This window comes from Neovison vison, chromosome 1 (genome assembly GCF_020171115.1).
Source record: "Neovison vison isolate M4711 chromosome 1, ASM_NN_V1, whole genome shotgun sequence".
NCBI lineage: Eukaryota > Metazoa > Chordata > Mammalia > Carnivora > Mustelidae > Neogale > Neogale vison.
Genome location: NC_058091.1, coordinates 174,330,484 through 174,351,101, shown reverse-complemented (window position 1 = coordinate 174,351,101; position 20,618 = coordinate 174,330,484). Strand labels below are relative to the sequence as shown.

The following is a 20,618-nucleotide window of genomic DNA, read 5'->3' as shown; positions in this document are numbered from 1 at the left end:
ATGAAACCCATTCTTGGACACAGAAAAGTGGAACTAAGTATGAAAAAAGGCCCATTTGATTATCAGAACTTCTAAAGTTTTCATTTGCTTTCCTGTGTCTTGAACTGATTTTCTGGTGCGTTGAAACAAAGTGAACACAAATTTAGAAAATCCCATGCCTTTACAAAGAATATGAAACTTTTGAGAAATTTTTATCACTGTGGTCTAATTATTGAACATGTGTTTAAATTGCCAATGAATTTATGAAATGAAAATCAACTAAACATTTTAATCAACTTAATTTGGAGATTTTAAACCCGTGATTTTTACAAAATGGCTGTGATATAAAGCCATACTCCCTCAGCAATGCAACATGTTTATAACAGTAATAATTCCACTTTCAAGACATACAAAGACCACCAAGATGAGCTACTGTATAGAACTTGAAATTAATAGACCGTGTCTTATGCCTCTGTTTGTCTTTATAATAGTTAGAGCTATAAACCTAATTAAATTCAAGAGAAAATGCGCCAGTCAGACATAAGATTTTATCAGGAAAAGACAAATGATAGTTGTTTGGATACTGGAGGAGAGGGGTGAAAAGGCACTTAGGGGATAGAACTTTGATACATAAAGGAGCTACAGGATATAAGCTAGGGGCACATTTTCAACTGTGCAAGGAAAGTGAGAAATAAAAAGTCAAAGGGACACCTGGGTGGCTAAGTCCGTTAAGCGTCTGCCTTTGGCTCAGGTCCTGATCCCAGGGTCCTGGGATCCAGCCCCAGGTCAGGCTCCCTGCTCAGCGGGGGTCTGCTTCTCCCTCTCTTCCTCTGCCTCTGCCCCACTGCTGTGTGTGCACTCTCTCTTTCTGACAAATAAATAAAATTTTCATATTAAAAAAAAAGAATTCTCATCACAATAACAAAATATTACATACAAAAAAAAAAAAAGAAGTTAAAAAATGTCAGAGATAAAGGGGCTTCTCCGGTCCAAGTAATTCTGCAGTGCCCAGTCTTTTCCTGTTTCCACTTTAGAAAATTGTCTATACAGCCTAAGTTAAGAGTTCAAGTATTGCCAGCATTATAGAAAGAGCACTCCTCGGGGCCCCAGTACCCTGGTTAAGGAGTCTAAGACAAATCAGATGATCTGCAGAAGGTAGGGATGGAGGGGTATGTTTTGAGGCATTGCTTCAAGTGCATCGTAGAATAAAGATGAAGTAGGAGTAGGTGACCTTGTTTCTTCATCTGGTGCTCAGACTTTCCCAGTAGGACCGGGCACAACTCATTGTCTTGTCAGAGGTTCAAGGCCAACTGCCAGGGCTGGCGTTTGTTTTGTTTTTAGGTAGGCTCCACGCCCAACCTGGGGCTTCTGCTCTCCACCCTGAGACCAAGCGTTGTGTGCTCTACCACTGATCCAGCCAGGTGCCCCCAAATGCGTTTTTTTTATTGTCAACTCCAAAGAGTTAGAAACTGACAGTTTACAAGTGGGGAAATACAGATTTTTTTTTAATATTTTATTTATTTATTTGACAGACAGAAATCACAAGTAGGCAGAGAAGCAGGCAGAGAGACAGAGGAGGAAGCAGCCTCCCTGCTGAGCAGAGAGCCCGATGCGGGGCTCGATCCCAGGACCCTGAGATCATGACCTGAACTGAAGGCAGAGGCTTAACCCACTGAGCCACCCAGGTGCCCTATCTGGTCCTTTAAAGACCATGTTTACTGGGCCCCTATTTCACACATCATTATCCTTGACTGATTGACCTGTAACGTCAAGACAGGAAGGAAAACAGGGGGCTTCAACCTTCCTTCAAACGACACTCAGGTGACATGGTACTTTTTAGTCGGTTTTTCTGCTTCAATTTTACATCCTCATCCCGGTTACCTCCAAAAACTTCTCCCCAGCCAATGCTGCCCCCCACAGCTCTTTCTACTTGTGTATTTTGTTATTCTCGCCAGCTATCAAATGAGTTAAGTAGCCAAGCTCCACAAAGGACAGGTTCTGGACCAGGCTCTACGCAGCTATTCTGTGGGTAAATTTTGAACTTTCGTGCCTGAACATTTTACCCCTTAGGTATCTTTTTTTTTTTCATTTTTTAAGCTCTGTGAACCCTGATACCTCAATGTCACTTACCAGGCAACTTCAAGCCAACATTCTGCCTATATGTGTAATGTAAATCTAATTCCACTTTTACTCTTGTGCCCATTTGTGGGTTATTAAAATGGCTTTTTGTATTTTTTCTTTTTTTCCTCTTCCATCTTAAATAGCTTAGTCCACACTGACCTAAAATGCTCCGCTCTTCAGAAAATCACTCTGTAACTTTCAGGTTTTGACGTCTCTCGACGTCAGAATTTCTCAGTGGAGCTGGGTTACTATTTAATTTTGCTGCATTATGTGGTGCCTGAAAGGGTAGACTTCTTGTTGGGGTGCTATTACTAAATATACTATCCCTTAAATCTATTTCTGTCCAATGTAAAGATCTGCTTTCTCAGGTTGTTTGCTTTAAAATAACTAAGCCAGGGGTGCCTGGGTGGCTCAGTGGTTTAGGCCTCTGCCTTCGGCTCAGGTCATGATCTCAGGGTCCTGGGATCGAGGCCCACATCGGGCTCTCTGCTCAGCGGGGAGCCTGCTTCCCCCTCTCTCTCTGCCTGCCTCTCTGCCTACTTGTGATCTCTATCAAATAAATAAAAATCTTTTAAAAAATAATAATAAAATAAAATAACTAAGCCAGGTTCTATGAGAAGTTGGGAGACTGTTCTTGCTGTGTCCAGGAACAGCTTCACGCAGGCACCCATGTGGGAGGCTTCAGGATAGAGAAGAGTTTACCAGGTGATAAGGTTAAAAAAGCAAGTTGGGGGAGAGGAGAGCTAAGGAGCCTTCACAGTGGACCATTGTAATTTGGGTCCCCTGTATTCTCGATGTCTTTGGATATCACACCTGATTAGCTCTCGGGCCATGTCATCTGGATGCTAACAGGACATCCCTGAGATTCCTATCCTTAGAAAGGTTTGCTTGTAAGGTTGACCCCTGGCTGGCATCTGGGAACTCAGATTTTGGGAGGATTCCCCCCCATTCTGTCCCTGAGGAGAGCGGCTCCGTTCCCAAACAGCACCAGTTAGGGTTTATGCTAAAGACTTGCTTTCCTTCATGAGTCTGGACTTCTGGTGTGTGCTCTGACAAGAAAAGCCTGGCCTATGTAACCAGCATCTCAGTTAAAACCTTGGACGCTGAGTCTTGGTCGGTTTTACATGTGTTTTGTGTGACACTGGGGGAATTAGGCATGTCCTGTGTGACTCTGGAAAAAGTTTTGAGAGCTTGGACTGATTTCCTCCGGAACTTGTTCCATGCGACTGTATCCTTTTTCTGATTTTGCTTGGTATCATTTTGATAGGATAAATCACAGCCACGAATATGACTATATCCTGAGTCTCGTGAGTCCTCCCAGCAAATCGCCAAAACTAGGAGAGTCTGAGGAAGCCCCAACACACTATGCTTAGCTACACTTTTGGGCCATGATACACACAGGCCAATCAGCATATCCAGCGTCTCTAGAGCGACGATGATTCAAGGGTTGGCTTCTGACTCAGGCGCAACTAGACGGACTAGATGAGGCCTTCAATGGGGCTTTTGTGAGAACCCAGTGCTCTTTATCCTGCTGGTAGACTCGGAATGGGGCTTCTGAGGCTGCACCTGTTGGTTGCCTTCATGTGACCAAACAGGAAAGAGCTGGAGTTGTTGGGCAGGGCACCACATGGGAGCTTGCAGATAAAGCAGCCAGAGAGATGGCAAGGAACTGGGCCGGGATCCCAGGGAATTGCTTGACGAAACCCCTTCAAAAACAAACCGACCCTTCTAGAGGTTTCTTCAGTTATTCGAGAAGGTTGTGTTACACCAGTCTGAACTGGTTTTACTATTGGCCACTGCAACAAAAATCCCAGCTGATGGACCACAGAACCATGCCAGAGCCTGGACAGAAAGGTGACAAGTAGGAACTCTCACGGGTTCCTGAGCTGGGAGGTGTGTGTACTAGGAAGACTCCTCTGATGGGTGGCACGGTGGACCAGCTGGGAAGCCACTAAAATGAGCTATCCACCACGAGGGCACACTTGGGTAATGGCGGCCAGAAAACCCTGGAATATTCAGGAAGTGGAAGTGAAGGAGGGGATGCAGGGGGGTGGGGACAGTGAGGACAAGAAAAGTCAAAGGTGACTGGTTTCTTAGTTGGCCTCAAGACACATTCAGGAATGGAGGGGAGGACCAGGCATTTACCTTGGGCATGCGTGCGCAGTGACCAGGGGACAACAGTCCAGTAACAATCTGGAGCTGTGCGTGGGACTGGGGGATTATGGAGGGATCGGGGCTAAAATACAGACTCCAAGCAACCAGCACTAGGGCGATGGCTGAAGACAGGACAGTGGATGAAACCAACCGGGAAGAAAATATCTAGCAAAAAGGGAGGAGGGCTGAAACTTTGACTGATAATCCTGAAAAGTTAGGGAGACAGAGGAAATTATAAAGGGGACAAGTAGAAGACAGGGAGATTAATCCACAGGTTCACTATGAAGTTTACACCTTTCTCACTGGAGGATGAAAGGATAGAAAAGAACGAAAGAGGACGGTACAATCGACAGTATTGAAATTATAGAAAAGATTAAGGAGCACGAGGATTAAGAAGCTGCTAAGTCTGGATACCAGTAGCTCTCTGACCTTTAAGACCGACGGAGATGGGTTAGTAAGACAATTAGAACATCTTTCTAAGAATCTTTTAAGCATCTAGGGTATATAGTCAACACTTCATTAGTGGGGGGCATTTGATTAATTTTAATATGCGATTTCTATTTGGAAGGACACAAAGCTCTTCCAAGCTCAATAGGAATAACTTCTATTTTAAACGACCAGTGTTAAAAGACTGCTACTTTATAAACAAATTCAACTGGTAGAACAATAAATCACTTTACATTACAGTTAATTTTATAACAGCATTCAGAGATCATGAAGCTAGCGCATGACTGCCGAGTATGTAACTTTTCTTCAACACCTTCTACGTACCCAGCTCATCCATTAGGTCGACTGTAACCTATTAAGGAGCTCCTCTGTGCTCCACCGCTGCATAAGTATTCCATTTCCACATTTCTGGGAGCATTTCCTTTGATCCCTGAGCTGTAGATCCCCCCGTCTTGCTCCCTGAAGCGAAATGCCAGACCACCCTCCCAGAAGCCTTCTTCGGACCGAAGACAGTCCACCCAGCAGCTCAGGAAATCATCAACGGCTCAGCCCAGTCACCAGTGACAAGTTCGCTCGGGCCATGCTGAAGGGCCATCCCAAAGGACCAGCTGAGGCCTTGTGGTAAGTGCACCCACCACAGCCAAATGTCTCCCTGGGCTTCCTTTGTTTACCAACCCCCCGCTCCAGGCGTCAGTCTCAAGAACACCTCCAAATACAGCTCCTACCCGCAGATCTCCATCTCGAAGTCTGTCTCCCAGGAAACTGAGCCCGGAACAGCCCCCCACTCCCCACATGTCCCCTTCAGCTGTGCTCTAGGAGCGGCATTCAGGCCTTCCTCGACTTCAGCACCCCACCTGCTGGTCACCTCTGCAGCCAACCCATCGAAAGGGGATTTCCATCAGCACACCTCACCTGCTATGTGTGGGGAGAACATTAGCATGACAGGACCTGTCAGTCACAGCTTTATGATTGCCAATGACCGATTAAGCAAGAAAACCCTGTTTGGTATTTACAGGCATTGTGTGAAAATAAAGGATTTCCAGCAAAACAGAGTGGAATAGAAAGAAAACTATTTGGGAACATAAAGACCCTTCTCCTGCCTTGAAGCAGGACACTTGAAAAACAAGTGAATATGTGTGATAATTCATGTTAAAACTGGGATATCAGTAAGTTAGAGATCAGAAAATAACAAAACAAAGTGTAAAAGACTTCAAAGTGGCCTTTCCTCATCTAATTTTCCTTTCCACTTATAAATGCTATTATGATTCTAAAGACCTGGGTGAAAGTTTTTTTATTATGAAGATAGAGCTCTGAGAACAGAAAGATATTACGTGCTGGCTTACATTTCTTGTAAAAAGAACAATAATGTGAAAAATTAGTAAAAAATTAAAATCTCCAAACTTATCTAAAACCTGAAAATGGTAAGCAGCTTTCCCTGTATCTTAGTTTTGATCACTTGTGCTTAATCAGATTTGCATATCTGGGCGAAGAGAGTATGTAGTTTTTCTAGTCTTGTTCACACTGCGGTGTGTCCTTCAGAGCTTGGCGTAGTCTTTAAGAATCGTTTGAAGCTTCTGGCTCAGCAAGATGTTCCCTCTGGCCTTCAGTCTGCCACTAAAGAATGCCTGGAAAGGAGAGAGGAAAAAAAGAGCGCCAGACTTAACCACTTTACATTTCCTCTTTTTTAAAAAAGATCATTGGTCACACTGAATACAACTGAGATAACAACTCTGGAAAACAAAGGCAACTTTTATCCAGCAACAACACTTGAATGATTATGGGGAGCACCCATATTCTAGATATGTAAGGGGGGGAGCATCTTTTGGAAAATCACAGAATAATCTGAATTGACAAACTTGTGAGTTTCTGCTTCAACTCACCCTTGGAGGCCAGTGTATGTTCTTAAATGTGATTTTGAGACTCTATGAATAAAAGTCTTTGCTGTGTTCCTAATGCTAAAAATATTTATGACACCATGAGACAAAGAGCCGAGTACTGACAGAAGGTCGCGTCACAAAGTCAGGCATCGACCCTGTGCTGGCGTCTCCGAGGGTCTGGGTGAAGAGCCAGGCTCTGCTGCTTCCAAGCGAGGGGAGCAGGGTGCAAACCCCTTCACCTCCCGCAGCTCCAGCCTCCTCATCTCCAAGAGGCCTGAAGAGAGGACTTAAATAAGGCAGGCCTGCCGCTGCGCTGAGGGCATTAGTGCGGCAAGCGCTGAGCTTGGCCTGCCCCAGGCAGCAGGAGCACATTAAACTTGCGCTTGTCACACCAGGCCTTGCATGGCCTGACGCCATGGGCTCTAGGAGCACCTCTGGACCCTACCCGACGCAGACTCAGGCAAAATGCTGAAGATCCCCCTCGGTGTCAACTTCCCTCTCGACAGAGGGAAGACAACCCACACCAACCCAAAAGAAAAAAAAACATCACAGTTTACATAGCTGAAAAAACAGTATATGGAACATGAAGTGAAAAAGTGAAAAAAAAAAACCCACAGATTTTTAGCCACAACTACTACTTACCGCTGCAAAGCAGCCCAACAAACACGATGTCACCCGGGAAGCACAGCCATGAGCCCACAGTGGGCACACTGAATACCTATTTACTGCCAGCGGACAGCAGGGCCATCTTCAGGTCCCAGAGCTTCCCCGACCCAGCAGGAAGGGGGGGCCAGGCTGCATGAACTCGACACTGCCTCCCGATTAGCAACCAGCGGCAACTTAATCTTAGAAGCAAATCCTCATCAATCGGGGGACAAGCAAAAGCCTTTTTAAACTTCTGAGCCCGGCAAAAATCAACGAGAACTCATTCAGTCGGGATCAAGTGTTCCGTGTTCAAATGGGAGACAGCAATTTCAAAACTAAGACCGCTTTCGCCGCGCAATTATGGACACTACGCTCACAACCCTGCAGGGGGCCAGTATGGACACCTGCCTGCACGCTTCCAGCTCCCAGAGGGACATGCAACCTTGGATAAGGTCCTTGAACTAAGTCCACCAAAACCAGCATGCGACGGTTGTCACAGAGTGCCAAGGCAATGTACATAGATCTGTACACCTATTTCTTCAGGGCAGATGCCTAACAAGAAACTGCTGAATCGTGACCTATTTTTTCCCTTTAAGATTTTATTTACTTATTTGACAGAGAGAGAAAGCACAAGCAGGGGGAACGGCAGGCAGAGGGAGAGGAAGAAGCAGGCTGAGCAGGGAGCCTGAAGCAGGGCTCGATTCCAGGACCCTGAGATCATGACCTCAGCTGAAGGCAGAGGCTTACCCCACTGAGCCACCCTGGTGCCTCCAAATCATGACTATTCTTAAGTAAGCTTAAGAAATGCTTCTCTAACACCAGCTTCCAAACCACACTGTAGCTCTGCAGCAAATTCACAGGCACAGGAAGGAATGCCCGAGGCAAGTATGAGGACAGCGGTCACACACAACTTTTGTTTGGACCCAACTACTTAACCAACTGGACCGCTGGGTATTTCTTTTGGCCTAGGAGTACCAGGCGAAAAATATGGAGACCGTAAGTTGCCATGAAGGAAGAAAGTCAGAACCTCTTCCACAGTGCTTTCCAGAAAGACTCTTCCAAATGTACAGTCCCCCAAACTACACGTGAATGCTCTTACACAAACTTTAACATAATCTTTGCAAATGTGAGGCAAGATGACATCCTTTAATTTGCATTTTGTGGATACTGGGAAAAATTAGTAGTTTTTCTAAGGCAAGTGAGTCTTTTCTACTTCTTTACTAATACTGGTTCATATGTTTTGCCCCCTTTTTTGTATTTAGTGCTTTCCAGAATTTTGCAAAGGTTATCAATACCACTAGACCATGATTCATCGTTCCCTTTATTAATTCCTTTTTACACTTGCTTTAATCTACTCCAGTATTACTGAGTGTCCACAGATATATACTAGGTAATATCCTAGGCAGGAAATAGCTATTGCCCTCTGTTCTCATGAAGCTAACATTATAGTAGGGGAGTCAAAAAATAAAATGTAAACAAGTACTTAAGACCGGCTATCAATGCTATGAAAGAGAAAACAAGATACTCTCAGAGACTATAACAAAAAGGAACTACTTGGGATGAACTAAAGCCAGGTATGGAAAAAACTGGGGGACAAATTCCAGAAAAGGCAAAGGCACTGACAACAAAGGAGTAAACGCTGACAAGAAACTGCAAGCAACAAGAATGAAAATAGCATTCTAAGAGGGGAGGCAAGTGGTATTGGCTGGAGCTAGAAACACCGGAAAGAATCTCTATCACGTCCTGCTCAGCCCCCACTGTTCACGTGGCCTCCTCGCTATTCCAGTGGCAGTAAACCCCGATCCTCCTGCCTCCACATGCGGTCTCCTTGGCCTCATGGCTCATCCCTCACAGTGGTCAGCGTAATCTCGGGCCTCTGAGGACAAGCCCATCTGAAACCCTTCCTCTGGTCCCTCAAACTCTGACCCAGGGGCTGGCAAGCTGCTGCCCTCGGGCCAAACTGGTCTGCTGCCTGTTTCTGTGAACACACCTGTACAAAGACACAGCCCCACTCCTCTGCCTCCCTATTATCTGTGGCTGCTTTGACTCTACAATGGCCAGACTGCGAACTTGCAACATAGACCATCGGGCCACACAGCGGAGAATGTTTACTACGCGACCCTTCATGGATCAAGGGTGCCAAGCAGGGTTCTAACCCATTGCTCTGCCCAATTCTTCTTCATGCTTGCAGTCAGATTTCCTTCCCACTCCTCTCTAGAACTAAGCTCAGACAGTACTGGCACCATCTTGCTCTGCCATGCCAAGCACCCGAATCAGATTAAGTGCTGAATGCATTTCTTTTTTGTTTGTTTTTGTTTGTTTGTTTTTTTAATTTCTTTTTTTTCCCTTTCTATCCTCTTAGATTTTTTTTTAATTCTTTATTTTTTATAAACACATATTTTTATCCCCAGGGGTACAGGTCTGTGAATCGCCAGGTTTACATACTTCATAGCGCTCACCATAGCACATACCCTCCCCAGTGTCCATAACCCCACACCCCTCTCCCAACCCCCCTCCACCCAGCAACCCTCACTTTGTTTTGTGAGATTAAGAGTCACTTATGGTTTGTTTCCCTCCCAATCCCATCCTGTTTCATTTATTCTTCTCCTACCCCTTAACCCCCCATGTTGCATCTCCACTTCCTCTTATCAGGGAGATCATATGGTAGTTGTCTTTCTCCGATTGACTTATTTCACTAAGCATGATACCCTCTAGTTCCATCCACGTCGTCGCAAACGGCAATATTTCATTTCTTTTGATGGCTGCATAGTATTCCATCGCGTATATATACTACATCTTCTTTATCCATTCATCTGTTGATGGACATCTAGGTTCTTTCCATAGTTTGCCTATTGTAGACATTGCTGCTATAAACATTCAGGTGCACGTGCCCCTTCGGATCACTACGTTTGTATCTTGAGGGTAAATACCATTAGTGCAATTGCTGGGTCATAGGGTGGTTCCATTTTCAACATTTTGAGGAACCTCCACAGTGTTTTTCAGAGTGGTTGCACCAGCTTGCATTCCCAACAAAAGTGTAGGAGGATCCCCCTTTCTCCACATCCTCGCCAGCATCCATCATTTCCTGACTTTTTAATTTTAGCCATTCTGACTTGTGTGAGGTGCTATCTTATTGTGGTTTTGATTTGTATTTCCCTGATGCCGAGTGACGTGGAACACTTTTTCATGTGTCTGTTGGCCAACCGGATGTCTTCTTTGCAGAAATGTCTGTTCATGTCCTCTGCCCATTTCTTGATTGGATTATTTGTTCTTTGGGGGTTGAGTTTAATGAGTTTTTTATGGATTTTGGACACTCGTCCTTTATCTGATATGTCGTTTGCAAATATCTTCTCCCATTCTGTCAGTTGTCTTTTGGTTAACTGTTTCCTTTGCTGTGCAAAAGCTCTTGATCTTGATGAAATCCCAATAGTTCATTTTTTGCCCTTGCTTCCCTTGCCTTTGGCGATGTTCCTAGGAAGATGCTGCTGAGGCTGAGGTTGAAGAGGTTGCTACCTGTGTTCTCCTCAAGGATTTTGATGGATTCCTTTCTCACATTGAGATCCTTCATCGATTTTGAGTCTATTTTCGTGTGTGGTGTAAGGAAATGGTCCAACTTCATTTTTCTGCATGTGGCTGTCCAATTTTCCCAACACCATTTATTGAAGAGATGTCCTTTTTCCATTGGACATTCTTTCCTGCTTTGTCAAGGATTAGTTGACCATAGAGTTGAGGGTCTATTTCTGGGCTCTCTGTTCTGTTCCACTGATCTATGTGTCTGTTTTTGTGCCAGTACCATGCTGTCTTGATGATGACCGCTTTGTAATAGAGCCTGAAGTCCAGAATTGTGATGCCACCAACTTTGGCTTTCTTTTTCAGTATTCCTTTGGCTATTCGAGGTCTTTTCTGGTTCCATATAAATTTTAGAATTATTTGTTCCATTTCTTTGAAAAAAAATGGATGGCATTTTGATAGGAATTGCATTAAAGATGTAGATTGCTATAGGTAGCATAGACATTTTCACAATGTTTGTTCTTCCAATTCAGGAGCATGGAACATTTTTCCATTTCTTTGTGTCTTCCTCAATTTCTTTCATGAGTACTTTATAGTTTTCTGAGTATAGATTCTGTGCCTCTTTGGTTAGGTTTATTCCTAGATATCTTATAGTTTTGGTTGCGATTGTAAATGGGATTGACTCCTTAATTTCTCTTTCCTCTGTCCTGTTGTTGGTGTAGAGAAATGCAAGTGATTTCTGTGCATTGATTTTATATCCTGAAACTTTACTGAATTCCTGTACAAGTTCTAGCAGTTTTGGAGTGGAATCTTTTGGGTTTTCCACATAGAGTATCATATCATCTGCGAAGATGATAGTTTGACTTCTTTTTTGCTGATTTGGATGCCTTTAATTTCCTTTTGTTGTCTGATTGCTGAGGCTAGGACTTCTAGTACTATGTTGAATAGCAGTGCCGATAATGGACATCCCTGCCGTGTTCCTGACCTTAGCGGAAAAGCTTTCAGTTTTTCTCCATTGAGAATGATATTTGCGGTGGATTTTTCATAGATGGCTTAGATAATATTGAGGTAGGTGCCCTCTATCCCTACACTTTGAAGAGTTTTGATCAGGAAGGGATGCTGTAATTTGTCAAATGCTTTTTCAGCATCTATTGAGAGTATCATATGGTTCTTGTTCTTTCTTTTATTAATGTGTTGTATCACATTGATTTGCGGATGTTGAGCCAACCTTGCAGCCCTGGAATAAATCCCACTTGGTCCTGGTGAATAATCCTTTTAATGTACTGTTGAATTCTATTGGCTAGTATTTTGGTGAGAATTTTCGCATCTGTGTTCATCAAGGATATTGGTCTGTAGTTCTCTTTTTTGATGAGATCCTTGTCTGGTTTGGGGATCAAGGTGATGCTGGCCTCATAAAATGAGTTTGGAAGTTTTCCTTCCATTTCTAGTTTTTGGAACAGTTTCAGGAGAATAGCTATTAGAGTTCTTTAAATGTTTGGTAGAATTCCCCTGGGAAGCCGTCTGCCCCTGGGCTTTTGTTTGTTTGGAGATTTCTGATGACTGTTTCAATCTCCTTACTGGTTATGGGTCTATTCAGGTTTTCTATTTCTTCCTGGTTCAGTTGTGGTAGTTTATATGTCTCCAGGAATGCATCCATTTCTTCCAGATTGTCAATTTTGTTGGCATAGAGTTGCTCATAGTATGTTCTTATAATTGTTAGTGTCTCTTTGGTGTTAGTTGTGATCTCTCCTCTTTCATTCATGATTTTATTTATTTGGGTCCCTTCTCTTTTCTTTTTGATAAGTCTGGTCAGGGGTTTATCAATCTTATTAATTCTTTCAAAGAAACAGCTCCTAGTTTCGTTGATTTGCTCTATTGTTTTTTTTTTTTTTACTTTCTATTTCATTGATTTCTACTCTGATCTCTATGATTTCTCTTCTCCTACTGGATTTAGGCTTTCTTTCTTGCTCTTTCTCCAGCTCCTTTAGGTGTAGGGTTAGGTTGTGTACCTGAGACCTTTCTTGTTTCTTGTTTCTTAGACCTTCTTGTACTGCTATATATTTTCCTCTCAGGACTGCCATTGCTGTGTCCCACAGATTTTGAACCGTTGTGTTTGCATTATCATTTGTTTCCATGATTTTTTTCAATTCTTCTTTAATTTCCTGGTTGACCCATTCATTCTTTAGAAGGATGCTGTTTAGTCTCCATGTATTTGGGTTTTTTCCACATTTCCTCTTGTGACTGAGTTCTAGCTTCATAGCATTGTGGTCTGAAAATATGCAGGGAATGATCCCAATCTTTTGATACTGGTTGAGACCTGATTTAGGACCCAGGATGTGATCTATTCTGGAGAAAGTTCCATGTACACTAGAGAAGAATTTGTATTCTGTTCCTTTGGGATGAAATGTTCTGAATATATCTGTGATGTCCCTCTGGTCCAGTGTTTCATTTAAGGCCTTTAATTCCTTGTTGATCTTTTGCTTGGATGATCTGTCCATTTCAGTGAGGGGGGTGTTAAAGTCCCCTACTATTATTGTATTATTGTTGATGTGTTTCTTTGATTTTGTTATTAATTGGTTTATATAGTTGGCTGCTCCCACGTTAGGGGCATAGATATTTAAAATTGTTAGATCTTCTTGTTGGGACAGATCCTTTGAGTATGGTATAATGTCCTTCCTCAACTCTTATTAGTCTTTGGCTTAAAATCTAATTGATCTGATATAAGGATTGCCACTCCTGCTTTCTTCTGATGTCTATTAGCATGATAAATTGTTTTCCACCCCCTCACTTTAAATCTGGAGGTGTCTTCGCGTCTAAAATGAGTTTCTTATAGGCAACATATAGATGGGTTTTGTTTTATCCATTCTGATACCGTGTCTTTTGATTGGGGCATTATAGCCCATTAACATTCAGGGTAACTATTGAGAGATATGAATTTAGTGCCATTGTATTGCCTGTAAGGTGACTGTTACTGTATATTGTCTCTGTTCCTTTCTGACCTACTACTTTTAGGCTCTCTCTTTGCTTAGAGGACCCCTTTCAATATTTCCTGTAGAGCTGGTTTGGTGTTTGCAAATTCTTTCAGTTTTTGTTTGTCCTGGAAGCTTTTAATCTCTCCTTCTATTTTCAATGATAGCCTGGCTGGATATAGTATTCTTGGCTGCATGTTTTTCTTGTTTAGTGCTCTGAATATATCATGCCAGCTCTTTTTGGTCTGCCAGGTCTCTGTGGATAAGTCTGCTGCCAATCTAATATTTTTACCATTGTATGTTACAGACTTCTTGTCCCGGGCTGCTTTCAGGATTTTCTCTTTGTCACTAAGACTTGTAAATTTTACTATTAGGTGACAGGGTATGGACCTATTCTTGTTGATTTTGAGGGTGGTTCTCTGTACCTCCTGGATTTTAATGTTTGTTCCCTTTGCCATATTGGGGAAATTCTCTCCAATATTCCTTCTGCTCCCCTCTCTTTCTTCTTCTTCTGGAATCCCAATTATTCTTTTTTTTTTTTTTAAAGATTTTATTTATTTATTTGACAGAGAGAAATCACAAGTAGATGGAGAGGCAAGCAGAGAGAGAGAGAGGGAAGCAGGCTCCCTGCTGAGCAGAGAGCCCGATGCGGGACTCGATCCCAGGACCCTGAGATCATGACCTGAGCCGAAGGCAGCGGCTTAACCCACTGAGCCACCCAGGCGCCCTGGAATCCCAATTATTCTAATGTTGTTTCGTCTTATGGTGTCACTTATCTCTCGAATTCTCCCCTCGTGGTCCAGTATCTGTTTGCCCCTCTTTTGCTCAGCTTCTTTAGTCTCTGTCATTTGGTCTTCTATATCACTAATTCTTTCTTCTGCCTCATTTATCCTAGCAGTGAGAGCTTCCATTTTTTATGCACCTCATTAATAGCTTTTTTGATTTCAACTTGGTTAGATTTTGGTTCTTTTATTTCTCCAGAAAGGCCTTTTATATCTCCCGAGAGGGTTTCTCTAAAATCTCCCATGCCTTTTTCGAGCCCGGCTAGAACCTTGAGAATCGTCATTCTGAACTCTAGATCTGACATATTACCAATGTCTGTATTGATTAGGTCTCTAGCCTTCGGCACTGCCTCTTGGTTTGTTTTTTTTTTTTGGTGCTGAATTTTTCTTCCTTGTCATTTTGTCCCGATAAGAGTATATGAAGGGGCAAATAAAATACTAAAAGGGTGGCAAAGACCCCAGGAAAATACGCTTTAACCAAATCAGTAGAGAACCCAAATCGTGGGGGGGAGAAAGGGGATAAAAAGAGGTTCAGAAAAAAAAAAAAGAAAGAAAAAGAAACAAGTAAAAAAAGAAAATGAATAAAGAAAAAATATAAAAAGAAATATATATATTAGATAAACTAGTTTAAAAATGTTAAAAAATAAAAGGGTAAAAGTTAAAAAAAATTTAGCAAAAGGAGAAAAAAAATTGAGAAAAAAAAAAAAACAACAATACCTAAATTAACTGCAAGACTAAAGAATCATGGGGAGAAAGCCGTGAGTTCCGTGCATTGCTTGTTCCTCCTCTGGAATTCCGCTGCTCTCCTTGGTATTGAACCTGTACTCCTTGGTAGGTGAACTTGGTCCTGACGGGATTTCTTGTTGATCTTCTGGGGGAGGGGCCTGTTGTAGTGATTCTCAAGTGTCTTTGCCCCACGCGGAACCGCACCGCCCTTACCAGGGACTGGGCTGAGTAATCCGCTAGGGTTTGCTTTCAGGAGCTTTTGTGTCCTGAGTGCTTTCCGTCGAGTTCCGGAGAACAGGAATGAAAAGGGCGGCCTCCCAGTCTCCGGCCCGGAGGAGCCAGGAGCTCAGGGCCCCACTCCTCAGTGCGCCCTCAGAGAATAGCGCCCAATTACTTCCGTCTCCCTGGCCTCTGGCCGCTCCAAGCTCACGGAGCCTGAGACCAGTTCAAGGTAACCCTGAGCTAAGAGCTCATTCCTCGGCTCTGTCTCTGTAGCCGGCTTCCCCGTTCTAATATCTGCAAGCTCTGCGACACTCAGACACCCCCAATCCTTCTGTGACCCTGCGGGACCTGAGGCCACACTGACCCCACGTGGGCTTCATCCCAGTTTAGCCTCTGGAGCGATGTCCCTCAGTGGAACAGACTTTTAAAAGTCCTGATTTAGTGCCCCGTTGCTCCGCCATTTGCGGGATCCGGCCCCTCCCCACCGCGGTCTATCTTCCCGTCACTTTGGATTCACTTCTCCGCCAGTCCTACCTTTCAGAAAGCGATTGATTTTCTGTTTCTAGAATTGCTGTTCTTCTTCTCTTCAATCTCCCATTGGATTTGTAGGTGTTTGGAATCTTTAGATAAGCTATCTAGCTGATCTCCTGCTAGCTGAAATAGTCTCAGCCTTCTACTTCTCCGCCATCTTGGTGCTGAATGCATTTCTGAGAAGGAATCAACTAAGGCCACGAGTCGCCAAGCACTGTACTGAGCTCTTCATATATATTTTCAGACTAAATTATAACAGGCCTTTGGGATCATTACAATTATTGTATTAACTTTACCAATGAGAAAATCGAGATTGAGAGAGGAAGTGACAGAACTTAGATCCAAACTCAGAACTACCTGATGTCAAAGATGCTACTCTATTACTTGACAGTTCTCTTTAAATTAGTCCTTTTCTCCAGGAAAACTATACTTTCTCATATATTCAGTGGCTCTATTCCCTGTAAACGTTGCACAGCTGTCTTCAAACAAGCTTTCCTTGTTAGGGAAGTCACTGGTATTCCATAGTTTGGGTTGGGATTATAAACAACTTCTTTTTCAGTGATACCTTCTAGTTAGGTTTGCTGCTGTGTGAAAGCGATTTTTTAGTAATTATGGAGCACTGGCTCGAAGTCCTTCATTCTCTCAGTTGATTCTCTCAGGATTTCTAGCTACAAAATGAGAGTTTGAGCAAAGTAACATTCTAATTATTACAACAGTTTCTTTTATTTTGTGTGTTTGTGGACTGGCCAAACACTTCAGAACAATATTCACTAAAAATGGTCAGAGAGGGTGCTCCTGTCCTCATCATTATATTTCACAGAAAAGCCTCTAAGTGTCTGCACTTAAGTAGGACACTGGCTCTTACTGGTCTATCCTTCTATTTTCAGTTTTCAGTGATGATTGTTAGGACAAGTTCTTAATCTTCTACATCAGGAATGAATTTCAAATTTTATGAAATATCTACTAATAGTATGGTTTTTCACCTTTGAACTAATGACAGAATATATTTAAAGGTGTAGGTGTGAGTTTTATATGGTCTTACTACATGCTGAAGAAGAAACTCAGTTTTAAAGGGGGTTATGTGGAACTCTGCTAATACATATATAATCTGTCAACCCCGATATTGAGACTCCCTGAGTCTCCTTCACAGCAACAAGGAACTTGTCTTCTAGGTCAGCATCTGGGAGCGAGTTAAAAAACTGCAATGGTCCAACAGGATGCAATGATGACGACCAGGCATGTTGGGGCATTACCTTCTGGGGATCCAGCTTGCCCAGGACCACTTCCATGAAATCTTCATCTGAAAGGGTGAAGGTTGCGTCAGCTGAGCCTTTGGCCGGGCCTTGGTACACTTTTCCAGATCCGCCTTTGAGGTCAATAGCTGTCAAAAGTAGGAAGAGAGCAACATCTATTTTTTTCTGCACAACATGAGAGTAAAATAAACCAACCAAAATGTGAACATTTTTACAGTTTCCAAGTTCATGTGGTGCTTTCTACATTATACATTATATGTCATTTAGAAAAATTTAGAAAATCCTTTATTTTTCAAGATGGCTTTTTATAAATAAGTTGTTCAAAACAGTCAAATCAAGGGCACCTGGCTGGCTCAGTTGGAAGAGCATTTGACTCTTGATCTCAGGGTCGTGAATTCAAGCCCCATGTTGGGTGCAGAAATTTCTTAAAAGTAAAATCCCTTAAAAATAGACCAATAGTGGGCGCCTGGGTGGCTCAGTGGGTTAAGCCGCTGCCTTCGGCTCAGGTCATGATCTCAGGGTCCTGGGATCGAGTCCCGCATCGGGCTCTCTGCTCAGCAGGGAGCCTGCTTCCTCCTCTCTCTCTCTCTGCCTGCCTCTCTGTCTACTTGTGATCTCTCTCTGTCAAGTAAATAAATAAAATCTTTAAAAAAAAAAATAGACCAATAGTTTCACCTCAGTGAAGAAGTTTATACAACAGACATTTTAAGTGTTAATTAACATAGAATAACATAAGGAAGTTAAGTGACTAAGTCCTTTAGCTTCAAATACAGACACTCTAGTTAACAAAGGAAGAAAGCTCAATTTTGTTTTATTTAATTAACTTATTTTGAGAGAAAGCATGTGAGCAGGGGGAGGGGCTGAAGGAAAGGGGGTGAGGAAGAGAGAAAACTCGACGCTCCACAAGGTTCAATCTCACCACCCTGAGATCATGACTTAGCCGAAATCAAGAATCAGACACTCAACTGACTGAGCTGACCACCCAGGCACCCCAGAAAGCTGAATTTTAAAACAGATGCATATTGGCTGGGTTGAAGGAAGGGAACACACACACTCTAGTCACCTCTCAAATACCTGCCTTCATCAAACGTTCTGTCATGGATAGCAAGACACTCAAAACAGATTCATAAGAATGTTTTAACAGTTTGTTGCACTTACAATTTATAAAATATTTATTGCCCTCATTGTTGCAAACAAGCATTAAAATTAGTTTCTTTTCCCTTAATTGTTTCTGACAGAAGTGTTCAGTGTCCCAGAAACAGGCTGAGTAACTGGGAAAGCAATGGACAATCACCTTCAAGGCTCTCTCTTAGAGAGCTAGATGCCCAAGCTACATGTTAGAAAGTTCTGTCTCCCATGTGACAGACACCGGTCATCCAGTCCTCTGGTGTCAGTCTCCGGAAGGCGCTCTCTCTTGCTATAGCAAAGAAGCTACCATCACATCGCTGCCCCTGAGAGTGTGGAGAGAACTCCCAGGTGAGGGCCACAGAGAAGTGGCACATTTGTGAGGAAACCCCTCACTGCTTAACTACATGCTGCTTAACTGAGACTTGCTCCAGAGAGAAAATTAAATCACGCCAACTCTGAGAGAAGAGGATTTTGCCAACTAAGGTAAAACAGTAGTAATCTGGTGGTAATAGTTACATGGGGAAGGAGAAGGGGAACTTTTTGCTGTGTACGCTTCATTCACTCACTTCACTGTGAGTTTCTACCCGGGGTGTCCGACCGTATGCCAGGTACTGAGTCAGGCGCCCAGAGCAAAGGCTCTGTTCTTATTGGCACTCACCTGGTAGACACATCTTTTCACATAATGCTTGTAGAGTTGAAAAGGAAGAGAGAAAAAGGGAGGGAGGGAGTCAGGAAGGCTGGAGAAGGAAAGGGAAGGAAGAAAAGCCTGTAAACTCTAAAAAGCAAACCTCTGGCGTTCAACAGACAACCTTCAAGATTGTAATTCTTCACAAGTAAGTCTGAAGTCCATAAGACCTGCTCAGGCATGAAGGGGGACCACACACATCTTAACGCTCATGTGTGCGAGTGACTCTCTGAGCGGACGGATGGGGGCTCATCGCCGTCCACCCACCCTCTTGCTCCCCCTGCTTCCACATGCAGCTTCCCAGCCCTGACTCTTGCAGAGGAGTAAAAGTCTTCTGTGGAAAGCTGGTAACCAGGGTTGATGACAGAAACAGGGCTAGGAAAGGGAAGGTTCTTAGCAAGGACACAGGCAATCGGGATAGAGGAGTGAAACTGCCAATTCCACAGTAGCTCGGGTCATGGTCTACAACATGGCACGTGTGGGAGCCTCAACACCCACCACCACCTTGACTTTACAGCCAATGGGAAGGTCATGGCTGATCTTACTGAAATGAAGAAACAGAAAGCATGTATTTTCTCCTACTGGTAGAAATGATTTTAAAAGCTTTATGAATGACAGTAGCTCTGTATTTATATAATCATTCAGGCTCTAAAAGAGTTCATTAAAATTTCAGTCGTACTTTACAACACTTAATGGAGGAGAGGTGTCAGATGAGAACAGGGCATCTGGAAATTTAGGGATCTTGGACACTCTTGGGATGTATGTACACACATCCCAAATCACAAAGGGATACCACAGCAGAAAGCAGTTACTTTTACTGATGCCTCCTTCATTTAAGATGACAAATTCTTTGATGGAACAAGAATGTTTTGTGTTTGTATCCCCTATACTTCCTTGAATAGAGAGTACTTAGAAACTATTTGTTAATGGATGATTAGGAAAGCACAAAGAAGCAGCACTTCTCTTAAGAAAGAAAAAACAGTTAACAACAACAAAAGGAAAACTTAAGTCAAATACAGATATTTCTTTTAAATCACACCATGAAGGACATGACACTTTAAGCTCAATATAATAATCATGAGGAAATATCTAATAAATACAAACTGTGCAGCATTCTATAAAATATTTGAGCTCTACTCTTCATAGGTCCCCCCACTCCCATAAAAAGGCAGACTGAGGAACTCATCCAGATTAACAAGGTAACAAGACCTAATAATGAAATGCATTATCTGATCCCAAACTGGATCCCAGGTAGTTCTTTCTTTTTCTTTCTCCATTTCTATTATTATTTTTATTATTATTACTATTAGTATTCTTTGACTATAAAGGACATTAATGGGACAACTGGTGAAATAGGAAGGTCTGTTGATTAAATAATACTGTATCTTTCCTGATATTGATAATGGTTTTATGCAGTCAAGGGGTAAGCTGTGACAGGGGAAGCAGTCACCACCGCTGCTAAGGGAATGGAGCTGAAGCAGATGTCACTTCAACACACATGTCCCCATTCCTGACTGGACACCGTATTTCTTTCCAAAGGTCACCTTTCAAGTCTTTTCTGCAAACACATGAAACTCTTTTGGATCCCA

At 42.9% G+C, this 20,618-nt stretch overlaps 1 protein-coding gene across 1 annotated transcript in view; it reads right to left on the bottom strand.

The window, feature by feature from the left end:
• Positions 1-4,875: 4,875 nt before the first annotated feature.
• The window catches only part of HSD17B4 (hydroxysteroid 17-beta dehydrogenase 4), a 90,537-nt gene continuing 74,794 nt past the window's right edge, over positions 4,876-20,618 (bottom strand). The window contains exons 23-24 of the mRNA XM_044263463.1: positions 17,217-17,344; positions 4,876-6,326 (exon numbers count right to left, since the gene is read on the bottom strand). Of these exons, the coding sequence (XP_044119398.1) occupies positions 6,237-6,326; positions 17,217-17,344 (218 nt within the window). The 3' untranslated portion in view covers positions 4,876-6,236. The remainder of the gene's footprint in view (positions 6,327-17,216; positions 17,345-20,618) is intronic.